Source organism: Neophocaena asiaeorientalis, unplaced genomic scaffold (assembly GCF_003031525.2).
Source record: "Neophocaena asiaeorientalis asiaeorientalis breed wild unplaced genomic scaffold, Neophocaena_asiaeorientalis_V1.1 scaffold798, whole genome shotgun sequence".
NCBI classification, from domain to species: domain Eukaryota; kingdom Metazoa; phylum Chordata; class Mammalia; order Artiodactyla; family Phocoenidae; genus Neophocaena; species Neophocaena asiaeorientalis.
Window position 1 is genome coordinate 3,024,787 of NW_020173042.1, and position 27,385 is coordinate 3,052,171.

The 27,385-nt window shown below is 48.3% G+C and overlaps 1 protein-coding gene across 1 annotated transcript; it reads right to left on the reverse strand.

Annotated features, from left to right (window-relative positions):
- On the reverse strand, positions 1-27,385 carry ZNF777 (zinc finger protein 777). Its single transcript, XM_024742849.1, is given in 7 exon segments — positions 1-1,047; positions 1,049-1,259; positions 4,420-4,671; positions 18,873-18,986; positions 21,058-21,184; positions 22,204-23,064; positions 27,313-27,385. Coding segments are annotated over 6 exon segments (2,454 nt in total). The 5' UTR covers positions 23,050-23,064; positions 27,313-27,385; the 3' UTR covers positions 1-143.

Below are 27,385 nucleotides of genomic sequence, written 5' to 3' on the forward strand. Positions count from 1 at the left end.
CGCGGCAGCCAGCGACCTGGTCTCACTACCCCGCGTCCTTGGGAGGAGGGGCGAAGGGAGAGGGGGGCTCACAGCAAAGGGGCTCGGAGGCGCCCCGTCCCCGCCCGCCGGGCTCGGGCGGGGCGACGGGGCGGCCCGCGCGCTCACTCGCCCGTGTGGGTCCGCAGGTGGTACTTGAGCGACTGCTTGTAGCGGAAGCACTTGGCGCAGTGCGTGCAGGGGTAGGGCCGCTCGCCGGTGTGCGCGCGCTGGTGCTCCAGCAGGTGGTGCTTCTGCGTGAAGCGCTTGCCGCACTCGGCGCAGTGGTAGGGCCGCTCGCCCGTGTGGATGCGCCGGTGCTCCAGCAGGTGGTGCTTGCGGATGAAGCTCTTGCCGCACTCGGGGCAGGCGTGCGGCCGCTCGCGCGAGTGCACGCGGCAGTGGTTGGTGAGCTTGGACTTCTCGCTGAAGCTCTTCTCGCACTCGGGGCACTTGAAGGGCCGCTCGCCCGTGTGAGTCCGCTGGTGGCGCAGCAGGTGCGACGGGCGGCTGAAGCTCTTGCCGCACAGGCTGCAGATGAAGGAGACCTCGTGCTTGCCCGCGTGCACGCGCTGGTGGATGACCAGGCTGATGTGCAGGCGGAAGCTCTTCTTGCACTCGGGGCACGTGTAGGGCCGCTCGCCCGTGTGCGTGATCTGGTGCTTGGTGAGGCTGGACTTGTGGCTGAAGCTGCTGTCGCACTCGGGACACTTGTAGGGCTTGGGGCCGCCGCCGCCGCTGCCCGAGCTGGGCGACTTGGGGCGCGGCTTGAGCGCGTGCTTCGGGGCGAAGCCGGGCCCGCGCTCGGGCGAGGCGTAGCCGCCGCGGACGCGGTGGATGCGCTGGTGCAGCGTGAGCTGCTGCTTGTGCCGGAAGCTGACCTCGCACTCGGCGCACTCGTACGGCCCCTCCTTGATGTGGTTGCGCTGGTGGATGACGAGGTTGATCTTCAGCCGGAAGCTCTTGCCGCACTCCATGCACGTGAAGGGCCGCTCGCCGCGGCGGTTCCGCTGCTGCTGGCTGGCCGCGAGCCAGCCTCTTCACCGCCGGGTTCCCCAGCTGCAGCGGCGGGGGGCTCTCCTCGCCCTCGGGGGACAGCTCCCCGGGCAGGGGCGGCGGGTACATGCCGGCCTCGTACCTCCCGGACAGCTGCCCGAGGGGCTGCAGGCGCTGCGGCAGCTCGTCCTCGTCGTCCTCGTCGTCTTCGTCGTCCTGCTCCTCCGTCTTGATCACGATGCCCTCTGCTCCGGGGACGCGCGGCGGGGGGAGAGAGAGACAAGATGCCATTAGGTGTTGCCTGACGCCCCTAACCCGGAGGAGGTAAGCCGCGCTTCGCCCTCGCCCGCGGCACTGCGTGGGCATCGTCCACCCCACGGCCTGCTTTCGGGAAAACGCAGCTCCCCGCTCCCGCGGCCCAGGGAAGCCGGGCCGGCCGCAGTGCCTGGCTCAGGAAGGAGCCCAGGCCTAAAATGGGCCAGTCGGAGACCTGCCTTGGAATTTTATGCAGAGGAAGCAGGGACGATGGCATCCTCGTGGTGGGACGCGGGCGCGGCGTGTGCCCATCGCCTGACGCCGCTGGCGGGCAGGGACCGGCAGGAAAGAAGGCACCTAGACACAGAACCCTCCGGAGAGGCAGCGGGTCCAGGGCGCCTGAGGTTGGCATACCGGAGGACCTACCAACTCTCCAAGCCGATATAAACACCCCTTTCTTGCTTAAGCCACTTGAGGATTGGCTTTCTACCACCAGAGTCAAAAGGGTCTTGACTCATCAAGTTCCCAACCTCGTCCCCCTCTGCGGTCTCGCCTCCCTGAACTCTGCTCAGCCTCGCTGGTCTCCTTTCCTGGACGCACCTGGAGAGTTCTCCTCAGGTGCCTTTACCGACTCTCCTCTGTGTCTCCAAATCGTGCCCATTACGTAACAGCCCGCTCCAATCCTGTCTCCTCCTGAAAACCTTGCTTGACCATCCCGACCTGCATCCCTCAGGCCCCCCTGAGCCGCTAGCACGTGCGGGGGCGCCTCCCCGAGACTTAAGAACCCCGCCTCCTGACGGGGCACCTCACCTGCACAGGTGGATGACTCACCTGCACAGACTCTACCAGCCCTGACCCTGAAGCTGGGGTGGGGGGTTTCCTCTGCCTTTGCCACAAGCTCGGGTGTGCAATGCCCCACACGCGGTGAGTGTTCCACGAACATCCCAAATGGTGGATGTCCTCCTCCACCGCCGGCCCTCCGCCCTCTAGCCTGGCCCTTTAGGACGTAAGATGCTGGCTGTTCTACAGGGTCCCTGGAGAATGTAAGTCCGAGAGAAAAGGAGAGGCCTCCAGCACCTATCTGAATTTTCTCAGGTGCCTTGAACTCACCTGGCCCTCCCTAAACACTTAATTGGGGAGCTCTGTTTTTAGTCGCCGACTTTGTGTGACACGAGAAAGTCATTCACTTTTGAGTCCACCTGTGAGATGGAAGATGCAATGCTGTAACAGTCTGCATCTGCGGAATTCTCAAAAGCAAACAAATGAGAACTTTTTCAAAGCGCCTCACACCTGTGCTCTCTCATGTTCACAATATCTTACGGGAGACGTCAAGCAAGAATTATCCCCATTTCACAGACTTGGGGCATCCGAGCTTGGCACTATCAAGTAATGTCTCCAAATAAATAAAGTCAGACCTTTTCAGAGCTTGCAATTTAAGGACCAGCTAGTCTGTCCCCTCAACTGATAAGGAAACTGAAGCTGGCAGTGTTCGTGACCTGGCCAAGGTCTTCAAGTTTGTCAGTGACCGCCAGGCCACAGCACTTCCAGCTACTCCTCTGAACCCAGTTAAGTGGCCGTGTTAAAATCAGAACACAGGTGTGCCAAGTCCCAGCTCAGGCCTCCCGTCGTAAGACAATGCTGCCTCGGTCCTGTCAGGACTCTCAGCAGGAAGTGACCCAGAACATCCCTGGAACACGATGCTTAAAAGATCAGGAAGGAGGAAGCAGCTTCAGAGGTTGGTAACTCATTGCCCTGGTGTTTAGCCTGAAAATAGGGTGTTTATGAAAGGCCTCGAGGGGGAAATATGGGCCTTGGAAGATTTAAACTCTCCTTGAGTTTCCAAGTTGTTTTTTCTTAATGAAATAAGAATGAAACAGTTGGCCCTAAAATTCAGGTCTCGAAATCCCACAAAAAGCTTACAGTATTACTAAATGGTACTAACAGAATTAATGGGAGTGTTCAAAGGGCAATCTGGAATTGCTCTTATGAAGCTCCCATTCAACGAATTCTCACAGTTTGCCTTGTGTCTTTCACTATTCTCTAATGAGAGACAACATGGTATATTAAGATTTCTCGAATATCATGCAATTATTTAAATATAAGCAGTTAGGTACACATCTTTTGACCAAGAACAATGTCCATATTTTATGTGCAAAAAAGCAAACTGCAAGGGATTAAAACAAAATGAAAACATTTTTTTTAAATCATCAAAATAATACTTTTAAAAACCTAAATAAAATGGATGTGGATATATTTCTAAGTATAAATAATATAGTAACTGATATGGTGGCTAATGACTCTTTTACACACACACAAAACATACGAAAACCAAAACCCAAGTGGGTCCTACCAAATTTTCAAGGAGCACGCAGAATTCCTATCTTACACACTATTCTTAGGATACAGAAAAAAGGAGCAAAAGCTTCCCAGTTCCTTTGATAAGTCTAGTATAATCTTAATGATGATTCCTGAAACGTTCAGGTTCACTTCATTTATGAATATAGTTGTAAAATTCCTGAATACAATAGCGGCTAAGTCTAGTAGTGTATTTAAAAAAATACACCACGATGATAAGACAGGGCTTTTCTCAGGCCTGCGAGAAGGGTTTAGCATCAGAAAACTGACCACAAAAGATGTCCTGGCCGTGCTGCTGCAAGGCCGCCTCCTCACTGTTTCCTTGTCCTCACAGGGAGCAAGGATGTGCAGAATGGTGAACCTGAGGCCTTGCGATTAAACAAAAATGATGCCTAGATTCTACCAGAAAAAGCAGCCTTGGCCATTTACAAAGATGTGCTCTTCAAGGGTGGAAATCTTCAAGCCAGTTGAGGCTTCCAGTGTGACAAGGGAATGACCAAGGACACGTCGGGAGATGCAAGTTCTAGCATTGCCACTAGTGTGGGACCTTCTCTGCCTGTAGAGGGAGGGGGCCGGAGAGATGATCTCCGCCAGCCCCTGATGTCCTCATCTGCCCTGGTCTTTGGCTGTTAACACCCTCTTTCCTTGCCGGGAGACGGATGCTTTTAAATCCCGAGGCAGGGAAGCTGTACCTAAGGCCATGCTCGGTTCTGTCACACCTGTTGAGCCCTCAGTGTCACAGTACCTCTCTAAAGGAGACCACAGCTTCCCCACAGGCACCAGCCCCCCACTCACCCGCGCAGTTTCTCTGCTGTGCCAGCATCTGCTTGAGCTCACTGAACTCGCCTGAGCTCTCCGTGGACGCCTCCAGCGGGTTTTCCGGCTCCTGCATGTCCAGGTCCGGCTGCTCGCCGCACGGGTCCCCCAGCTCCGAGTCCTGGAAGCCATGCTCCTCCACCTGGCCCATCAGGGGCTCCGGCGTCTCCAGACTCTCGGAGCCCTCGTCGTTGGTCTGCACCTCGATCTTAATCACGATGCCGTCGTGAGCTGAGAAGGTGGGGGCGGGGTAGGGGGCGGGCAAAAGAATCCAGAACATGTTCACTCCACCTGCCCAGGGCTTTGTGGCCCTAGAATTTATATTTCCAAAATTCTTATTTTAGAGACCCTGAAGAAATACCCTGAGTTGGCAGTGAGTAGGCACGGACACTGTGTAGCCTTGAATATGAACTGCAGTCAAGTTAAAAGAGACGCAGGTTTGTTTCCATGACCCCCTATAATTTTAAAATAAGGGTTTCTTTTAGAAAGAGATCCTAATTCCCTTTCCCAGGTTAGGTCAGCCAAAGGCAACAGTTTCTCTGTCTCCCCTTCAACCAAGCTGAATAAAGAAAAGGCTAATCGTCTGGTCTCCCCGCACACCTTTTCAACACTTCCCCACCAGGTGTCCTACAGATCAGAGGCCCCCAGCCCCTTCCTGGCCCCCGTTTACAGGCACAAGAGGGGCTGCGGGGTTAGTGTTTCATTAAACAGCATCTGATTACATACATGGCCCTGACATTTTTTTTTTCATCTGCCTGTACATCTGTAGGTTAATTTCAAATGTCGTTACACACATAGGCATCACTTTCGATAAACAGGATTCTAGCACACATTTTTGTTCTTTAGTGCAGTATTTTTTCCCCTTTCAACTTGCCTCACTCCCCACTCGACAGGTGCGACCTTCCCAGGTAATCCCCGTAACTGCCCTCGCACTTTTCTCTATGCTTATGTAGTGAGTTATCACAGCACGTTTACATTTATGTTTTTCCTTTCTGGCCATTACAGGTTTAAAAAAAATAAAACTGCCTTATGCATAACCCTCTATGTTGCTTTTCTCACCCAGATAGCGTGTAGAAATCCCCTCACACCGATTTCTGTAGGCTAACGCGTTCCTTTTCAAAGCTGCGTGTATTCCACGGTGAGGATAATACAGCAACGTGCTCCACCATTTCCTTATTGACAACATTCACTTTCTGCGCCAGGCTTTTGCCATGAACAACACTGCCATAAACATGCGTTTATATCTCTGACCATAAAATAGTGCTTTTATTTTTATGAGAGTCCCAGGAGTGGGACTGCAGGGTAAAAAATTTAAAATATTTTAGATTCTGACAGATGTCATCAGACTGCTTTTCCACAGGCTGTGACTATTCACATTTCCACCAGCCCTTTTCCCCACGTGCCTGCCGGCAAGACACCACTGCTCTTTTTAATCTTCCTCAGTCTGATGGGTATAAAGTGATAACTTACTGATACTTTAATTCTACTTCCCTGACGAGGGTAATGTGAGTATCACTTCTTTTATTTATTGGCCTTTTAGAGTTGATTCTATGTGAACTCTGTTGTCAATTGGTCAGAGTCCTTTGATTCCTGTATTAAAGATAACCCATTTTCTCTTACTGGCATTTCAAATATTTCCCCCAAATCTATCCTTTGTCTCTGACTTTGTGTTACCTTTTATCATATAACTTTCCTAAAGTTTTCAGTTTTCATCTTGTCAAGTATGTCCCTCTTTCTTCCGGCTCCTGGGTTTTCTTAGTTAAGAGGGTCTCCTCTGGTCCTAGATGGTTCATCTGATCTCCTAGATTTTATTCCCAGGTTTTTACTGTTTTCTTTTTTACATTTAGCTCTTTATTCCACCTGAAATTTCTTTTTATCTTGTGTATAGTGTGAGGTGGGGGTTCAACTTTATTTTCTTGCATATGGGCAGAGCTGTGCTAGCATAAAGCCCCTTAAAGGGTGAAAATCACTGTTAATTAAGGAAATTATAAACATATAACGCATGAACATATTCACTCATCCTTTGAATGTTTATTCAATAGCTATTTATCGAGCACCACCTATGTGCCACACATGTTCTAATGGTGGGACACATCAGTGAACAAAACATAGCTCCCCGCTCTCCTACATCTCACATAAGGCAGTAAACATGGTTAATAAATTATATGGTATGTTAGAAGGTGATTAAGTGCTGTGGAAAAAGGAAAAGGCACCAGGAACCCAGTGAACGAAGCCCCTCACTGTCCTTCGCCGTATCCACTTGTCCCGCCCACACTAAAGTGAACCACATTGCCCAGAAAGCAGACCACCCAGTCATGCTAGCAACTGATGCCACGTGACCTAAAGCTCGGTTCTTTCGGATGCCTGGCAGTCCTTTAATTCCTCTCTGATCAGCCAAGTAATCGATTCCCAACGGCTGGGGAGCGGACCGCATACAAAGCAGCCCTAATGTCCCAGGTTGCACTCCCCACAGCCTCCCACGCAGACCGTGCCTACCTTCCCTCCAAGTTGACTCTCCAAAGACATCTTCATCCTATTCTCTGTCTTACAAAAAAACATAAAGTCATCCACACTCAGGTCCTGGGCTTCCTCCTGCTCCAGCTCGATGTCATCCCCCTGCATCCCCTTCCTCCCGTGCCCCTCCTCCGACCTCCTCTCTTCTGGGCTCCGCACGACATCCGCAACTATGACTCCAGCGTCGGAAAGATACCTTCCCTGACTTCACAACTCCTGAAGGTATTTTGCTTGCCTCCTCCCTAAGATAAGTTTTTAAAACCATGTACCCGTTTGCACCTTTTTGAATAAATAGACAAAATGCTTCAATCACTGCTAAGGATGTAATTTCTGGAGTACTGTAAATATTGATATTTTAAAATAACCTCTTCCATTGCCATTTAATGTTGCCAATGGAATCTAAGAACCCTAGCAATTTAAAACCCACCATTATTCACTTAAAAAATACACGAACAAGTTCTTCTTTGATACTTGGAGTTTTAAGATCATCCCTTTTCACCACGGACTTCTATTTCCATTCCCACTTTACCCACAGAATTTTAGCCTAATAGAACATACTTTTACGCTTAGGTGCCTTCCTCATCAGCTCATCTACTGCACAGAAATGTGTATGTAAGTGGAAAGATTAATTTTGCTTTCACTTCCAATAACCACAGGGTTCTAAGTGTTACTTGTCTGCTTGGCTTAAGTCATCCTTAGTTGTTATTATTGTGGAATGAAAAATAATTATTCAAGATAGGAAACAAAAAACCTGTAGGAAATGTATCTCTTACAAGGAGGCATGGGCACTTTTTCCCCGATTAGTTCATTTAACTGAGAATGAATATTCTTATTGCTGGAATGAGACAGCGTTCAGAATAAAATCTGCTCCTATCTTTCATTTTTATAAATATAACCATTGGGAGAGCTCATTTACATAGATCTGTAGCTGGGCTGGTGGGAGCTTTGTTACGGAATCATCACTCCATTCTTTGAACTTCTGAATTATAAATACTGCAAAAGCACATGGTTAACATATCATCAAAAATTGTTTTTAATGACCTATTAGCTGACAAACTTGATTAGGTTCTCTTTCAATTTTGTCGAAAGCTAAGTATTCCAAACGATCTAACTTCCAAAAGGATTCGCCATCCAGGCCCCAGAGCCACCAATGTACTTCTGGTTCTGTCCCCCAACATTCTGGCTTGTCTCTTTGTTTCGTGAGCCAGAGGCCTTTTTATACATCAGAGAAACACTCCATAGTAAGGCAGGATGGGCAGGAGGTGCCTCCTCTTTTGTTCTCAGTGGTAGGAGACATGGGACATGGGACCAACACTAGAGGGGCCGCAGGTGTCGAGCACCCTCACTGACACGCTTTATGAAGGAGAACAGATGGACAGAGACTTGGAAGCTGAACCCGCAAAGCCCTCTGTGTTGTGCCTTCTCGGAAAGTCTCTTGTACCCCGGGGAATGGGTACTGCAGCCCGAAGACCACTGCCTTCCCATCCTGACCTCTCCTCAAGACCCCCACTCCACCAGACGTCCCAGGCCGCTCTTAGCCCATCGTGAGCGTGCTCTTCTCTGACCCCCCAAGCACTCGTCTGCCCCTCTCTATGGCATCTAATTCTTTTGCCCTTGAAATGGGCATCGGTTACACATTTTCGTGCCTCTCCCCCGCTTGTCACACAGCAGGGAAACCAGTGTTTCCCAGCAAAAAGGTCTCTCTGCCCCAAACAACTTCTGAAAGAGTTCTGACAACCAGAATGCATTCATAAGCAGTAATCTGTTCTCCCATTAAAAAAATTAATCAAAGACACGTACATTGTGGGAATATAGTTTATGACCAAAGGTAGCACTTCAAACCAGTGGGAAAAGGTTTAGATAAATGAAGTGGAGACAGCTGGCTTCCTGACTAGAAGGAAAAAACCAAAAAAACCATCTTCACATATCTGACCTCAAAATAAATTACGGATGAATCAAAACTTTAGACATAAATAATGAAATCATACTAGCATTAGAGAAAAGCACAGCTTTTTCCCCTCTCTCCTTCCTTCCTTTCTTTCATTTCCTTTTTTCTAAACAGCATTGAGCTGAGGAACAGGCTACCCTGAGACCCTCTGGGACTTCAGAGATTCCTTCTGGAAGCTGTCTGGTCGGTCACACCAAACATATTAAATGTGCACATCACATACCAACTATGATCTTTTTTTGTGTAAACTTTTTGTAGCTTTGCCTTGACACTGTGTGGTGATAAGAAACATTTAATTTGTGATTGGTTGTTAATCTCTGTAATCACATTTCTTCATAAGAACTCTTCTGAGATGGGAAAAATCTCTCCTACAAATTGTTTTCAAACGTATTAAATGTTTGTAGACACTAAATTTAATAATTAATGAAGCTGGTATAATGTTATATTGGGAGACACAGTTAAACATTTAATTATTTACATTTTGTGATTTTCTGGAGCAAAAAATATCTTATTTCAGCTTTCAAATATTTTTATAGATTTTTGAAAAGCTCATAGGTCTATGGCCTGTGATCATAATGTTTACTGAATAAAACAGGCCAAGTAAGTATTTCTACACTTGGTATGAAGCCCACCCACCATAAAGAAAATTTCTGGTAAATCTGAATACATAGGAACTTAAAATTAATAAATTGGAACACAAAAATTTTAAACCGCTGTATCACAGATATACACAAAGGTAAACCATAAATTTGGAAACATATTTGCATACGTAAGACAGACTACAGGTAATATCCTTAATGTTTAAAAAGCTTTTATAAATCAATAATAAAAAGATGAATAATCCAAAAGAACAATGGGCAAAGGATAATTCATAAAGAAGACATACTGGTGACCAGTAAACACGTGGAAATATGCTCAACTGCACTCTGTAAGAGTGCATGAAAACATCAAAATATTGTCTTTTCTACCCATCACTCCGGCAGATAATAAAAAGATAATACCACCTATTGGCATGGGTGTGGGGAAACAGGTTTTCTCACGTATAGATGAGGGTGTGTAAAGTGGCACAATTGTTTTGAAGGACATTTGCTAATATCTACTAAAGTTTTAAATGGGTATATCCTTTGACCCAGAAAGTCTCCTTCTAAATAAGTTTCAGACAAGTGCATGAAGATTTACTTAAAAAGGATGTTTAATGAAGCACTGAAACTTGTGAAGACTCTAAATGCATATCAATGGGAATTTGTTTAAAGTATGATATCAATATACAGAATACTACAGTCTGCTATCTAAAAAAGAGACATGTTTTGACATGTAAAGATGTCAAAGATATATTTTTGGATAAAGCAAGTTGCTAAACAATGTACTTCTATATTGTTTGAAGAAATTTTTTTAACAATGAGAAAGTATTATATAATTAAGGCTGTGTGTGTGTGTGAGAATTTGTTTAAAGTATGATATCAATATACAGAATACTACAGTCTGCTATCTAAAAAAGAGACATGTTTTGACATGTAAAGATGTCAAAGATATATTTTTGGATAAAGCAAGTTGCTAAACAATGTACTTCTATATTGTTTGAAGAAATTTTTTTAACAATGAGAAAGTATTATATAATTAAGGCTGTGTGTGTGTGTGATTTTCTAAACAGCATTGAGCTGAGGAACAGGCTACCCTGAGACCCTCTGGGACTTCAGAGATTCCTTCTGGAAGCTGTCTGGTCGGTCACACCAAACATATTAAATGTGCACATCACATACCAACTATGATCTTTTTTTGTGTAAACTTTTTGTAGCTTTGCCTTGACACTGTGTGGTGATAAGAAACATTTAATTTGTGATTGGTTGTTAATCTCTGTAATCACATTTCTTCATAAGAACTCTTCTGAGATGGGAAAAATCTCTCCTACAAATTGTTTTCAAACGTATTAAATGTTTGTAGACACTAAATTTAATAATTAATGAAGCTGGTATAATGTTATATTGGGAGACACAGTTAAACATTTAATTATTTACATTTTGTGATTTTCTGGAGCAAAAAATATCTTATTTCAGCTTTCAAATATTTTTATAGATTTTTGAAAAGCTCATAGGTCTATGGCCTGTGATCATAATGTTTACTGAATAAAACAGGCCAAGTAAGTATTTCTACACTTGGTATGAAGCCCACCCACCATAAAGAAAATTTCTGGTAAATCTGAATACATAGGAACTTAAAATTAATAAATTGGAACACAAAAATTTTAAACCGCTGTATCACAGATATACACAAAGGTAAACCATAAATTTGGAAACATATTTGCATACGTAAGACAGACTACAGGTAATATCCTTAATGTTTAAAAAGCTTTTATAAATCAATAATAAAAAGATGAATAATCCAAAAGAACAATGGGCAAAGGATAATTCATAAAGAAGACATACTGGTGACCAGTAAACACGTGGAAATATGCTCAACTGCACTCTGTAAGAGTGCATGAAAACATCAAAATATTGTCTTTTCTACCCATCACTCCGGCAGATAATAAAAAGATAATACCACCTATTGGCATGGGTGTGGGGAAACAGGTTTTCTCACGTATAGATGAGGGTGTGTAAAGTGGCACAATTGTTTTGAAGGACATTTGCTAATATCTACTAAAGTTTTAAATGGGTATATCCTTTGACCCAGAAAGTCTCCTTCTAAATAAGTTTCAGACAAGTGCATGAAGATTTACTTAAAAAGGATGTTTAATGAAGCACTGAAACTTGTGAAGACTCTAAATGCATATCAATGGGAATTTGTTTAAAGTATGATATCAATATACAGAATACTACAGTCTGCTATCTAAAAAAGAGACATGTTTTGACATGTAAAGATGTCAAAGATATATTTTTGGATAAAGCAAGTTGCTAAACAATGTACTTCTATATTGTTTGAAGAAATTTTTTTAACAATGAGAAAGTATTATATAATTAAGGCTGTGTGTGTATGTGGTGTGTGTGTGTGTGTGTGTGTGCGCGTGTGTGCGCGTAACTATACGCACATAAATTGGAAGGAATAAGCTGTTGACTCTTCTCTCTTTTTTTTTTTTTTTGGCTGCACCGTGCAGCCTGTGGGATCTTAGTTCCCCGACCAGGGACTGAACCGGGCCCTGGGCAGTGAAAGCGTGGAGTCCTGACTACTGGACCGCCAGGGAAGCCCTGATCTGTTGATTCTTAAGGGAGAATTATATGGGACTTTCACTTTCTCTGCATTTTTTCTTTTTGAATTACACTGACGCAACTTCAGAGTTTCATTGGAAAGTGAAAACCAGCGTGGCCACATTAACTTTCTCCACCAGCTCAAAGCACAGAAATGATGGCTGCCACGGGCTTTCCAACATTTTCATGGCTACACTTTCTGTTAGAGTTTTTAAACCTCGGTATATTAATTTTTAAAATCTTCTTTAAAAAGTTATATGTACACACAGGCCAGAGGGATGAAGGGTTCTTCAAACCTCATTCTTAAGAAGCTCCCCTCCACCCCCCAACCTGCTCCCCAGAGGCAATCACTTTCAATTCTTCTAGCTGATTCTTTTGTCACTTATATTCATAACTCTACATAACATAATGGCATTGCTACTCCTTGAGTTTTCAATTTTAAGCATAATCTACTGACTTCCAAGAGCTGGAGGTGAGGACCATCTCTTCCCCAACCATCCACATCTCTTCCACATCCCTGATTTTTCCCAGCCTGTAATTCTGGTTGAATTAATGTTGGGTGTTTACATGATTGGATTATGTAAATGCTATTTAAAATTGAGCCATGTAGGGCTTCCCTGGTGGCGCAGTGGTTGGGAGTCTGCCTGCCGGTGCGGGGGACGCGGGCTCGTGCCCCGGTCCGGGAGGATTCCGCACGCCGTGGAGCGTCTGGAGCCTGTGCTCCGCGGCGGGAGAGGCCGCAGCAGTAGGAGGCCCACGTACCGCAAAAAAAAAAAAAAAAACATTGAACCATGTAGCATACTATAAGTACTCTTCTATGCCTGTAAACCTTTTTGCTTCCCCTGGAGCTAGTTTTCTTTTCTTTTGCTTAGCTTACTATTAATTACCACTAAGTCAGCTCCAATGTCTCCCCCCACCCTGCTCTATAACTCTCCTCTCAGATCATCCAAACATAATGGGGATTCCCTCAGTTTTACCTACTTGAAGAAAAATTTTCTGGAACCTCTGGTACGCTCCAGTGTGGACTGGTGCCTCCAGATCCACAGCTGTCTTTTGGGGATCCCCTTCGGCAGCACCCCAGGGATTCCTTCCCCTCTCTTGTGCTGGAGCTCCTTACACCTCTTTCTTGGTTTCCTTCCTCATTTGGCAAAGTACCAGCTTGAGAAAGGGCGCATGGCAGACCTTGAACATCTCAGTATCTCGATGTCACTCTCATATTTAATTAGATTAGTCTGTCTAGATATCAAATCCTAGAATGTTGGAAAATATTTTCCAATTTTAAAATTTAAAGAATTTTAAAGGAATCATCCTTCGGTCTTGTAGCTTCCAATACTGTTGAAAAGTCCAATGCCATTCTAATTCTTGTTCCTTTGTATGAACCTGGTCTTTCTCCCAGAAGTTTGTCAGATCTCCTGGGTCCTCAGTTGCTCTGAAATTTCCTGCTGAAGTATTTAAGGCTGGGTCAATTTTCATCCACTGTTCTGGACAGTTGGCAGGCTCTTCGATCTGGAAAGCTGTCTTTAAGCGCTGGGAATTTTTCCTGAAGTCTTTCATCTCTAATTCCCTTCTCCCTGTTTTTGCTATTTTTTATCCCGATATTTCTATTATCTGGACATTAGACTTCCATCCTTTACTTTTCTTATTGTCTCCCTATTTTCTTTTTTGTCTTTTTGCTCTATTTTCTGGGCTGTGTATTCAACTTTATTTTCTAACACTGCTACTGAGTTTTTAATTTGCATTATTATATTTTTAATTTCTAAGAGTTCCTTTCTATTTTTTTTTAGATAAGCATTATACTTTTGTCATGGATACATTCACTTCTTTTATCTCTCTAAGGAATATGAAAAAACTGTATATTTTAAATGTATAACTATATATAAGTATTTAAACATATTTCCCCCCCCCATCCCGTATGGTCTCTGTTTCCTTGAAATTTATTTTTTCTGCTTTTTGTCCCCTTTGTCTCTGTATATTAGAGGCTCTTCCCAAATGCCTTGTGGTTCTTGGTTGTCCATTTATATTAAAAGTTGAATAGTCAAAAGAGAATTGCAAGTTTGGTGCATTCAGGTAGGGCTCGGTTTCCCAGCAGGATTGTTTAGCTAGATCATCTCCCTGGGAAATCTCTTGGGCTGGCCCCAAGCATCTCCAGATAAGACTCTTCCAATATCCTGCTCTGAGGGTTTAATCTTGGATGTGAGCATCATTTTGGGATTCAGGTTAGGGAAGAAGGCTAGAGATCTCAACATCTCTGTCAAGCTTCACTCATTCCCTTGTTTTCAACATGGCACCCACCCTAATCATGCCTGGTGTCCACGTCCAGAAACCCTGTTGTTCACCATCTCCAGAGAATAAGCCTTGGTCACCTACCACGGTTGGGTGAGGCAATGGAGGGAAATGGCAGTGTTTAAAGGCCTCTTAAGACGTTTGATCAATGTTCTGTTTTTAGCCTCACCCTTACCCCCATTTCCAAAGACACCTGGAACCTCTGGTACCGCTAGTTCCCGAGTCTTGAGCAGGGATGGGGGTGGAGTGCAAACTGGGTTTCTTCCCTAACACCAATTTTGGATTCTGCTTTCTCAATCAGCGATCACCCAGCCATCTGCTCTCAGCCTTCCAAAAGTTAGCTGCCGTTGTCTCCTTGTCCGTTCCTTTTAAAAAAAGTCCCTTCGCTCTCGTTTTAGAAGGACTTGGGGAGGTGGGAGTAAACACACGGTCAATCTGCCACCTTTAACTTGGAGTCTTTCTTCATGCGTTGTTTTTTAAAAAACTTATTTTTACTGAATGAGAAGTAATATACTCTCACTTCTTAGGGATCTTAGTTCCCCGACCAGGGATCGAACCTGGGCCCTCGGCAGTGAGAGTGCGGAGTCCTAACTGCTGGACCGCCAGGGAAGTCCCTACATTATCCACTTCTATACCATTAACTTCCCGTATCGACTGGCTCATTCCTGTCAACATGTCGAACAGGCTTCGGCAATCCCCATCTTAAGCAAACAAGAGTCCCCACGCTGCCTGGCCCGCCAGCGTTTCTCTTCTCCACCCACAGCTACACTGGAACAATCTCCACTTCCTCGCCTCCCATCCACTCCTCAACCCACTCACAGGCTTCCACCTCAACTGTGCCGCCAGCGTTTCTCTTTCTTGCTAAGGTCCCTGATGCTGCCCATCTGTAAATCCAATGGACACTTCGCACAGTCTTAACTAAAGCACTGCCGGACTCAACACTGCTAACCACGCTCCCTCCTTCCAGAAACACTCTGCTCTCGAAATACCCAACAGTGCACCACCCGGATTTCTTGCTACCTTTCTGGCCACTCCTGTTTCCTTTGCTTCTTCTGGTTCCTCCTCCTTTTTCCAAGTCCTACAGCAGTGGTTTTCAACACTGGCTGCACATGAGAATCATCTTGGAAGCTTAAAAACAAACAAAACTAACACCTGGGCTCCACCCAGACCCATATATTCCAACTCTCCAAAACTACTCTAACAGTCAGGGCTCCAAGCCAAGGCCACAGGCTGTGCTCTTTCTCTTCTCCCATCCAGGCTGGGAAAGCTGATCCCGTCCATGCTACCAAGGCCCACACGTCTGTCACTAGCTCAGGGCTCTTCTGTGAGCTCCAGGCTCCTTTATTCAGCTGCTTTCTCAACACCACCTCCTTGACGTGTCCTGGGACCTCACACCTAATGCGTTCCTGTCGTTTCTCTGGGTTGGAACCTCTTGTCGTCCCCCACCTACCCTCTCACTCACGTCACGACCTGGACTCATCCGCGGGACCCCCTCTCCTCATATTCGACATCCGCCAGCCACCGACGCCAAAATACACCTCGCAAATACCCACGGTGTTCCCTGGGCTATGCCAGGCCTCCTACCTGGGCTACAAAGAGAGCCCCCTCGCTTCCAGTCTTTCCTCCCTCTGAGGAGTTCTCTTCCGAGTAACGGGAACTCCCACTTGTGCTTCCACTAAAAATCCCACCTCCTCCGAGGCCTTTGCTGAGCACCTGGTCTCAGTAAGGCCTTTGCTGCTGTGTGTCCCAGAGCCCTGGATGCCTGTCTCCACAGCACTGTCACAGTGGCTGGCTGTATTTTTACATATGTGGGGTGTTTAGTTTGTTAACATCAGTCTCTTGACATAGTACCTGGTACAAAAAATATTAGATGAACTTAATAATAAACATACAGGTGAAAATATGGCGTAAAAACTCTTCACGTGTGATTTCAGTGGTTGTATAACCGTCTATCATAATGTAATATAATATTTGTACATCTTAATCCATATTTTTGGATTCTTTTCTAGGCTATAGACTCTCAGAAAGGAAATTATTAGGTTAAGTAAATGAACATTTTAAATATTTAAAACATATTTGAAGACCAGAAAATATCAAATTGCTTTTTAAAAAGACTGAAACTATGTACACTGTATGAGAACTTGGATTTCAGCCATGGCTTCTGGCTTGTTTGTTTTATTCTGCTAATTTGTTAGGTGACAATGGTCCCTGGCTTCCCCAGGCCTCCTATTTGCCCTTAAAGAGCCATGAATGGGAGCTCCGGCTTGGAGGATTTTGAGAGCAGGGTCGCTATCTGAGTCACCTTCAGGTCTCCTTGCCCTTAGGGATCCCAACCATAAATACTAGTTTATTGAATGCATTTACTCAGCCAGTTCACAAAATTGTCATGTTTGGTGTATTTGGAACCATGAAAATTCTCAATTGGTATCACCCTTTGGGTCTGGCCCAGGGCTGGCCTTGTGGCCACTCTTCTAAGGGGGAGGACACACGAATGACAGGTGACCACTGGCTCTGATAACTGCAGACTCACAGGACAACCCTGCTACCCCGAGGCCAGGGCCTTGCACACACACAGAAGTGCGAGTTTACAGCTGGCCCATGGGGCAGTGGTTCTCATCCCTCGCCTGTCCTCCCTCCAGTCAGGCTCCTAGTGGCTGAGACGGTTAGTGGAACAAATGGCACATTCCAGCCACACAAGGCAGCCTCTGTGAGGCCGCCGCTGCCCACAGAAGCTCCGGCCTTAGACGCGCCTGTGCCAGAACGAACCCCGCCTGGGGCCGAGGGGGTTGGAGTTATTTGCTCTCAATTCTGGCCCCACTTTGTGGGAGGCCCACCTGTGATGAGAGTGTGAACAAGCAGACAGAGGAAGGGGTCCACGTTCCCATCCCAACCCTTCTAAGAAGATGCTACAAAAGCAGTACCCGGACCACAAAACCCCACGGGGACATCGGATGGGTTCTAGGATTTTTACCACAAACCACCCCTCCCCTTTCTCATTCTTTGCCTCCCAAGCCCTCTTTCTGATTTCTTCTCCTTTGAATCTCTCCGTTCCCACTGACACCTGTTTTTGGATGCGGCCACTCAAACCTTTCACATACAGACTTGTTTCCCTCCAAACAAAAGATCACTCTGCCCTGTGCCACACCCTGTTCCACGACACCCACTCTCACCTCATCTACTTTTTTTTTTTTTTGCGGTACGCAGGCCCCTCACCGTTGTGGCCTCTCCCGTTGCGGAGCACAGGCTCCGGACGTGCAGGCCCAGGGGCCACGGCTCAAGTGGGATCCTCCCGGACCGGGGCACGAACCCGTGTCCCCTGCATCGGCAGGTGGACTCTCAGCCACTGCGCCACCAGGAAAGCCCCTCACCTCGTCTACTTTTAAATCCATCCTTTTCGTCTGCCAGAATGAATTCAGGATCTGCCTCTTCCCTCCCCTTAAATCTCCAGACAAATCTCGAGAGAGTGATGATGGCTTAGGGTTTCTCTGAAACACCAGCACTTATTTTTCCTCAGGGTCCTGCCTCTTCTGGAAGTTACCTCTGCTCTCACTCCATGGGGCTGACATGCCTGCACGTGATTCTGGACCTCCTCCTGGTGCCAGAGTCGATGACGTTACTTCATACAAGACCTGGCTGTTGGCCCCAGTGAGTTCTCCTGCTAGATTATCCTCCTTTTTCAAAAGACAGGATCACCCATGACACCTGGCTACAAAGGACAAGGATCTCCTCCTACGGAAGACCTTCAAGGGAAGTGATGCAAGGCCAAGGGCAATTCCAAAGAACGAACCACACCCCGAAAGCACTGCCGTGCAACTGTGAGGGCTGCTGAGCGGCTGCTGGGGAAGGGACGGCTCCCCACGCAGACGGACACAGCAGCTGGCGTGTCCTGGGCCACTGGAACCTGCCGGTCAGCACACCAAGCCCTGGCTATCAGTACCAGTTTTGTTTCATGGATGAGAACGCGGGCCTCCAAAAGGCCGAGTAACGAAAACCACAGGGCGAGGACGCAGAGAAGCCAGGGTTCAAGCGCCGGCAGCCCGACACTGGCGTCTGCACCCGAGCCCGCGGCCAGGCCGGCCTGCGCTTCTCCACCGCCTCGCCTCACTGCCTCGTCTGGACCCCACCCCATACACTGGAGGATGCTTCAGGTAAAGTCTGTGTCTGTCCCTGTCCTTCCACGCACCGGCCACAGGACCAGGGACGTGGCCCTCCTCTGGGGGCTCGAGGCTCACCTGCACCAGCATCCCGACAAGGGAACGCCTTTCTGCCAGTTTTGGTTCTGTTTCCCGCAAAGAGTGAGGTGACGCTTGGTCGCGTCAAAAGCTCCCGGAGACAATGACCGCAACGGCATTCCTAGCTCAGCCGCTAGGGCCACTGGCGATCAAGGAGGCCCCAGGCAGGTCCCAGCGCCTGCAGGCTTCCCTGAGGCACGCAGCCTGCTAACACAGCCCGCCGGGGCCTACGGTGGGTTGTGTAACAGCCCGCGCCACCTGGCAGCCACTCACCGGCACTGGGGTCCGCAGGCGCCTCACCCTCTTCTGAGTCCTCTCGCTCCTGCATGGCTGGCCTCTCCCCGCGCTCCATCTGAGACATGAGGTCTGGTTTGGAAATTGCATAGTCTGTGCAGGAGGAAGCAAAGAAGGTATCCCATGGGGTGAGTTCGCACTGGATGCTACAAAGACGTCACCTGTGTGAGTGGGACATCGGGAGCAGCTGCCCTACCCACGGCCGGCAATGCTGCAGAAGGAAGGGCCAAGTTTCCAGCCCTTCTCCTCGGGGCACACAGAGCGTGTGCGCGCGCGCGTGTGCGTGCGTGTTAACCGTGCCCTGGGTCCTCCCAGCGGCACCAGCTGTGGGGCGCCACTTGCCCACTTGATGGAAACTGGTCATCTGTGGCTCACAGGTGGCCAACGCCAGCTCAGGTTTTCATGACAAAGGGAGAAGATATTTGAAATTTTATAAATTAAAAAACTGATCTTGATAAAACAGAGAAGCCATGAAACAAAACACTGATAGGTTTTTTTTTTTACATTACAAAAAGTTTAAAGTTCTTTGGAAATAAATTTAAAAGATAAAGAAACTTGGAGGAAATAGTATCACACACACACATTTGTAAAAAATAAGGCAAAGGATTAATGTCCGTAATTATATATAAAGAGCCTCTACAGTTAGTAAAATAAAAAATCAAAGATATGAATGGGTAATTCGTAGAAAATATGCAAATGGCCAATAAACATATTAAAAGATGCACAAGCTCCGAATCGTCAAAGGGATACACGTTACAATAACGCGGTGTCATTTTTCACCATCGGAAAAGACAAATCTTTACAACAGGAGAACCTCAGTTCCGGCCACGGTGTGGAGATGGCGTTGTCACACTCTGTTACGTGAACATACACAGCCCTGGGTAGGGCCCGTGGAAGTGCCCGTGACATTGTAAACGAGCACCCTCTTTCCTCCGCAAACCCACCTCCTGGAATCCATCCCACTGAAATACTCGCGGAAGAGCACAAATAGAGATGCTGACTGCAACCCTCTGTGGCAGTGAGAAGAGGGACTCAGGCTGCTGCTCGTCAGTAGTTCTATATCAACAGCCCGACGGTTCATCGGGAACACTGCACTGTCTTTCGAGCAGGCCTCCGCGCTGACGTGGAAAGCTGTCTCTGACCACTGTTAGGTAAAATAAGTGAAGGATCCTATTTGTGCAAACCACAAACCGCATGTGCACGAGTGCAGCAAAACGATGAGAAACAATATCGGCCCAAGGGTTCACGGTGGTTACCTCTGGGGAGCGGTGCTGGCTGGGGGTGGGGATTGCTCTTTATTTTACAAATCTAAATTGTTCCATTTTCACAATTATGTATATACTTTAAAAACAACAGAAAAAATAAAAAGTTACCCCATGGAGAGGTATATATGTATAAAATTAACAATTCCAGCAAGGATCGGATTTTCTATACAACAGCTTATTTAATGTTTTTCTAATTTTTTTGTGTGCCCAAAGAGTTCCCCATATCAGAGAAAAGGAAACATATAAAACTAAAGCCTATTTTCCCAGGTCCTCATCCTCAAATACTCTCATTAGTGAAAACAACAAGACTCCACCGACTGTGGGGTATGAGAGATCCCAGTGAAATCGCAACTCCCTGGCAGGGACCTAGGACGACCGTTTACTCCCCGGGTCGTACCTCGTCTCTGCACGAGCGGGACGAGAACCTGGGGGACGTAAGCTCTCAATCGACGACAGTGTTCAGCCACCTAGGCGGTCTATCAGGAGGGCTGACACCTGTCCTAGCTCCCACACGGGCAAGGTGTGAGGATTAAATGTCATTCTCATAAAGCACTTCACACTCGGCTTAATAATAGTTTGCTGGACAAACTAATTTCAAGATAGATAGATAGATATGTATGTATATATATATATACGTATATAGGGGCCATGGGGAAAATAATATAAAGGTGAGAGACTGCTGACGTCTGAGTCTGTCCCCCGGCCCCCACGGGTAGAGGGGGGTCTCTGCTTACGAGCTGTGCTGATCTGTGCTGTGCTGAGGTATGTGGGTATATGGGTGTCTGCTCTCATTTGCTGTGCTCTCGAAAATTGTCTCTGGGAGTTCAGAGCTCCCGGGGCTCCCAAGGAACCCCCAGCTAGCAGGCGGAAAGCCGTGGGCAGCGAAGCCGTCTCCTTACCCATGGAAACCAGAGACTCGTAGTTGCCCCGCATCACGTTCTTGTACAGCTCCTTCTGCCACTCGGACAGGTTCCCCCACTCCTGCTCTGAGAAATGGACGGCCACGTCGTCAAACGTCACAGGGACCTGAAACCACACAACAAGCTCAGCTCGGACCAACGGGAAGGCATCACGGGCCCTCAGCTGCCACATCTGAAGGTTGCCAATGGCTCTGGCCCCCTGGGCCTGTTTCAAAACTCTTAGGACTGGAGTGGGAAAGGCCCAGAGGCCAAGCTGTGGGTTTTCACCAAGGACCTCTCTAGAAATCAGGAGGCTTCAGACACTGTCCTGGCCCGAGAGAGTCGGGGCCCCGTGATGTCTGGTCCTTTTCCTCTCTAACAGGACAGTCCTTGCTGCTGTAAAGTGTGGTCTGCAGACCAGCAGCAATGGCACCACTGGGGAATGCTAGACATGCAGACTCTCAGGCCCCACTCGAGACTCACTAATTCAGATTCAGCATTTAGTAAGATCCCCAGGTGATTCGTGTACACAATATAATCTGCAAAGCGCTGGCCTAGGCAACACGGTCCACGCGTTTTCCCTCCATGAGGCTGTGAAAAGGGGCCGTAGCATAAAAGAACAGGAAGAAAACCAGTTCACGTTTTAAGTGCTTTCCTCTGGGAAACAATACTAAAATCTAACCATCCTCTGTTTTTTTAGGATACCTCTGGAAATCATATTTTTACTGGCGTTAATGTGATTTATGAGTTTACTGATAAAAATGCTGAGCAGGACACCGCCCGGTAACATTTCACCAAGTCCTCCCTCCACCTCCACGGGGAACCACACGGGTTCACACTTGTCCACAGCTCGACCACTTGGCCTTCAATTTGCCTTTTATCCTCAGACATCACAGACTGAACGCCTTCTACCCTGACAGCCCCCATCACTGGGTCGTCTCTCTAATCTATAGCCTATGCTTTTATCAACAGGAGAAATCATTTGCTTTTGCTGCGTCCTGTTCTCAGCAATGTGAAGTTGGGGACTAGGTATCATCTTATTGCTTTTCTTCTTAACCATGGCTTTCCCTTTCTTCGATATTAAATTCCTAAAACACATTCCAGTCCTGGTCCCTCCTCGGGAAGCCCCGGTTGGGATAAAGTTACCTTGGGAACTTCTCCGTTGCTGCCCGGGGGCAGCCGCAGGATCCAGAAGTTCCTGTTCTTCAGCAGGTTCTCCATGTTCTCCAGCCGCCTCTGCAGCAGCCCGTACTCCTGCAGCAGGGTCCCCAGCACAACCCATTTGCTCTCCAGGTGGTTTGCAAACTCCACGGCCGTCTTCTCACAGTCGGCTATCTTTTTCTCATTTGTCCCAGTCCTGCCCTCCAGGGTCAGGAGCCGCATGGCTTGGGCCTCCAGTTTCCTCTCCACCGCTTGGACGGCAGCCCACACGGCCAAGCGGGTGATCTCCGCCGTTGGGAGTGGTGTGTCCTTCTGGGCCGCAGAAGAGATCTGGAAGGGGGTGTCCTTTTGGGAAACCGGGCTCTGGAGCAGGGGGTCCATATCAGTCTCGGGAACGGTGGGGGAAAGGGTCAAGGGGTCTCTCTCGGGAACTTCGGGGGAGTGGAGTGGGGCTTCTTGATGATGGGTGGAGTGGGAGAGAAGTGAGATCTCTGGTTCAGCAGCAGCTGGGGGTAGATACGGGGCCTCTTCTTGGGAAGTCAGGGGGCCCTGGATCTGAGTCTCTTGCTCGGAAGCGGCAGGATACAGGAGTGAGGGTCCCTTCTGGAGCACATGCGGCATTCGGCCAGAAGTCTGTTGCTTGGGAGCGCTGGGAGTCTGGGGTAGGGAGCCTTGCCGGGGAATGGCGGGAGACAGAGAAGGAACTTCTTTGGGGGGAAGAACGTGGGATTGGAACAGAGTTTCTCGAGGGAGTCCGGCAGGGGCCTGACGCGGGGTTTCCTCTTGCACAACGTTGGGGAATGACCGAGGTGAGGAGCGTTGGGTCTCCATGTCCAGCTGCTGGACCTGTGTTCCAGAAAGAAAGGACAGGACTGAAGGCCAGAGTCTCCAGCTGGCGAATAAATCCCCCAAAATAAGCACCTACATTAAAAGGGCTTCAGGCCTCGCAGCAATAAGGTATGTTCCATGGACATGAATCTCTTCTTGAGACCCTAGCATTGATCTACACATCAATGACAACTGCTAATAACAACAATAAAAGATGGTTATGCCACCTTCTGCTTCTACAGAGCCATCTCCTTTTTCACAACATACACTGCATAGGTGTCATCTCGTGAGTAGTGGTGTGGAGAGGAGAAAGGATACTGGCCTTGAATCAGAACACTTGGCTTTCAGTCCTGTCTACACCAATGCTGCCCGGGTTGCCCTGGCCCAATTATTCAAATCCTCTGTTCTCAGCGTCCTCAGCCATCAAATAAGGGTCATTAATACCTGACCCAGCTGCTGCCTCACTGAGTTCTTCGAGAATTGAGCGTTAAATAGAATAAAACTTTGAAAAACAATAGAGCAGAATTTTGTCAATGCCAGGCTAGCCTAAGACTGCCAGCAAGCTGGGGCTGGTTCTGTCAAGGCACTTACCCCGAAGGTGAACTTGACATCCAGTCCCACCGCTTCTACTTGTATTATCAGGCAGTCGTGGTGCCTATGTTCTTTCCCTCACTTTGTCCAACAGCGATGACACACAAGTACCTTAAGCTTCCCAGACTCCTTGATATAAAATCTGCACTGTTGACTTAATAACATTTCTCAAAGGGTTGATATGGTAGAGGTTTGCCTTTGAGGCACGTTCAATGGACCCAACCCCTGCTGGAGAGGCTGAACGGGCTACCGTGCATTCAGGCTGGCTCCTGCTACACACAGAGAAGACAGACAGACACTGAGACAGGCGTGGGAGTGGCCATTCAGACTCTCCTGAGGGAGCCAAGGTTCACAGGGCTGATGGTCCCCGGCGGGTAGGTGGACCCTGGCCATCCGGAGTCCTCCCCATGGCTCGTGAGCTGGGGAAAGAGGAGGAAAGGAGGCCTGAAAGGACCAGAAGCAAAGCTGAAGTCCACCAGTTCTGAGAGCTGTGTCAAGGTTGGTGGGGACCAGAACCAGAATAAAGACCGAGTCCTTCAATTACTTGAAGGGGGTTTCAATTATTCACACTCTCCCCATTCCCCACCTTGCCATGTCCATGTTCAGGGAACGCTTGTGTCATCAAAGAAGTGAAGCCAGGGTCTTCTGAGTGACCAGCTCTGTATCTATCTATCCAGAATGTCAGTATGTTTATTGGAACTGAACAGAATTTCTTCTATATCAATGTTTGTCCATTCCCTCATACCCTTCCTTCGATGAATCTGCTGAATGGCCGATTACTGTGTGCCATATAGAAGTGGGCTTTAAAGTAACTGAAATTTCCCTTTTCTTCATTTGAAAATTAGCATATTCCTGGTGTCCACTCTGAAATACAGCATGTGCCCAACAAACGTCTACTGGACGAATAGTATAAATGACTGGGTTACAAAGAAATTATTAGAGTTAATAATGAAGTGCCTTGAGTCATCTATCAAAGACTCATCTAAACCTATTTATACCTTCTGTTGCTTTCTTTCTTTCATTTGTTCATTCATACACTTATGTGTAGCTTAACTGAGACAGCATCACGCTTTTAAGACAAGGATGGAAGATTTAAGGCCTTGTTCAGGCAAAAGGTTTTTGAGGTGGTACGACCCAATAGCTTTGCAGGGAACCAGATTTTAGGGCTAATTAGTCAGTCCTGACAACTCTGGCATTTATGTGCCATGAACTGTGTTTTAAAGGGTTATCTAATTTACTCTCCACAAAACCCTATAAAGAGGGACCACTAGAATTCTTATCCACACTTAGCACAGGAAGTTGTGGAGGCTTGGAGAGGCCAAGTAACTGGCCCAACATCACACAGCAGTCTGGCTCCAGGGCCTGGGCTTCCGCCTACACTGTAGGTCGCCTCTAAGGCCTCATCTGTCAGATGAGACAGCTGGTCAGTATGTGTTCTGAATCCTCTTTACCTCTAAGATTCGGAGTCTTGGAGATTAAACAAAGACCTGTGGGAAGGTCCTGCCCGTAGATGTTTCCATCTAATGCTGGGGTCAGGGACCCCTTTGAAAAGCTGATGAAAACTATGGATTCTCCCCCTCAAAAAAACACACATGGGCACATATGCCAAATCCTGCGAGCACTCTCAAGGGAATCACAGAGCCCTGAAACTGAAGGCTTGTGGACAACTAAGCCACCTCTCAACTCTTCACAGGCGAGGGCAAGGCTGGACGACCCTCTGGGATAGGAGCCTCAGACAGGGAAAGTGACGAGCATAATGCAACACAACAGGCACATGTATGGCCCTGTCCTCACAGGGGGATTAGGGTATTTGCCTACAACTAGTAGGAGGAAGGGGAAATCCCCAGGGGCCAAGTTAGTCCCCCTGAGTAATACAGGGGCTTAACTGAAACAATGAAGAGAAGCTTCAGGACAGTAAATTAAGCCATCAGCGCAAGACATCTTTACTAACTAGTCTACTCAGAGCTCAAAGGAAAATACCAGTTCTTTGCTCTCTATTATTAGACCGTCTCTGTCCATTTCTGGATTTGGAGGACGGTAGAGCAATGAGGGGTCACAGGAGCACATCCCCTCCGCCACCCCCAAATAAAAGCCCCTTGCTGTCATTTCACCAGTCCCAGTAAACCTGTGGCCTGATACCACCCTAAGCAGAAAGAAATGGCCGAAGAGAGGAATGGAGCTGTAAATATAAAATGTGAGATTAATAAGCCTGCATTCGCAAACTCTTGGGGGGAGGGGGAGAATTCTTCTGGTTCTCATTTCACAGGATTTAACCCACCTTCCCTACCCCATGTATCCTAAGAGGATGGGGTCTCCAGGATTCATTCATTGGCAGAAAAATACATAATCACACCTGACTTATAAAGAAAGCCGTGCCACTGTCTTGTATGACCCAGTGGGGTTCACCCAGAATTATATACCTACCATTCTAGGGTCCTGGAGATCTAAGCATTTAAAAATCATTTTATTTTATTTTCCCAAGAGTTTTATTATTCATATTATCATTATCATTCTTATTATTATGATCATTTTTTGTAAGAGCTGAGAGGCTCTTTAGAAAGCCCTATATCCCGACCCCTTCCTGCACACAACAGGAAACTGAGGCTCAGGGCACTGCCCCCCATGCAGCAATCCTCCTCACAACACGGCTACTGCATCTCAAAGAGCAGGTCTGACGGGCGACTTTGGGACTGATTTTTAAGAATGGTCCACTGAAGAGGCAAACCAGCCCCCAAACCCTTAGTAGCTTGCTCCCCAGACCCCATCCGTCCGGACACCCAGAATTCGACCGGGTCCCCCGGACGCAGAGACTGGAGGCCGAGGCGCCCGAGCCCGAGGGTCACCTGCTCCTCACACCGGGGACGCTCGGCTGGGCGCTGCCCAGCCTCCCAAACGGCCGTCACCTCCCCCCCGACGGGCCGCGTCACCCGAGCGCCGGCCCCGGCCCCCTCCCCAGGGGAGGCCGCCCCCTCCCCGTCCAGGCCCGCGGCTCGGAGGCAGGCATTTTTGCGGACGCGGGCACCGAGCCATGGTTGACTCGCTACGTGACCTTGGGGCAGGGAGGGCCGGTCGCCGCCAGGTGTCCGTGCCTCAGTGTCTCCGCTCTGCGAAATGGGGAGAGCCGCGTCAGCGCCGCGCTCCGGCCGCGAGAGTCTCGGCGCAGCCGAGCTCTGCGGAAAACGTGCGGCGGCAACCCCGACGGACGCAGCGCCGGCTCCGCAGAGAACGAGGCCCGCCGCCCGGGAGCCCGCCTCCGGGCCCGCGTGCGTGCCAGGCCACGAGCGTCCCCTCAGCCGCGCCCGGACGGCGGACGGCTCCCCGCGCGTAAAAAAAATGCGGCCGCGGCTGCGACCCCGGCTCCGGCCCCGGCCCCGGCTGCGAGCTGCGCTGCCGTCCCGGCGCCTCTTCAGCAGGGGAGCTGCACAGCAGCTGCCATGTTGATACAAACTGCATCCTGGGAGGCATGTCCCTCTCAGGCCGTTTAAAGAGAAACACTCCGAGGCTCGTCGGAGGCTGCAGGAACCCAGACAGCTCCATCTACAGCCGGTAGGAGCGAACAGTGTCGAGCGAGCAGCCAGGCGGCGACGGACACGCCCTGAGCCCCGGGCCAGCCCGTCGTGCCGCCCGGGCCGAACCGCTCGGGCCTCCCACCCCCCGGGGCCCCCGGCCTCTCACCTGGGGTCCTCGCCTCCTCGGGCACCCTAGGGCGAGACCCGGAGGCAGGAGAATGGAGGAGAAATAACAGCGC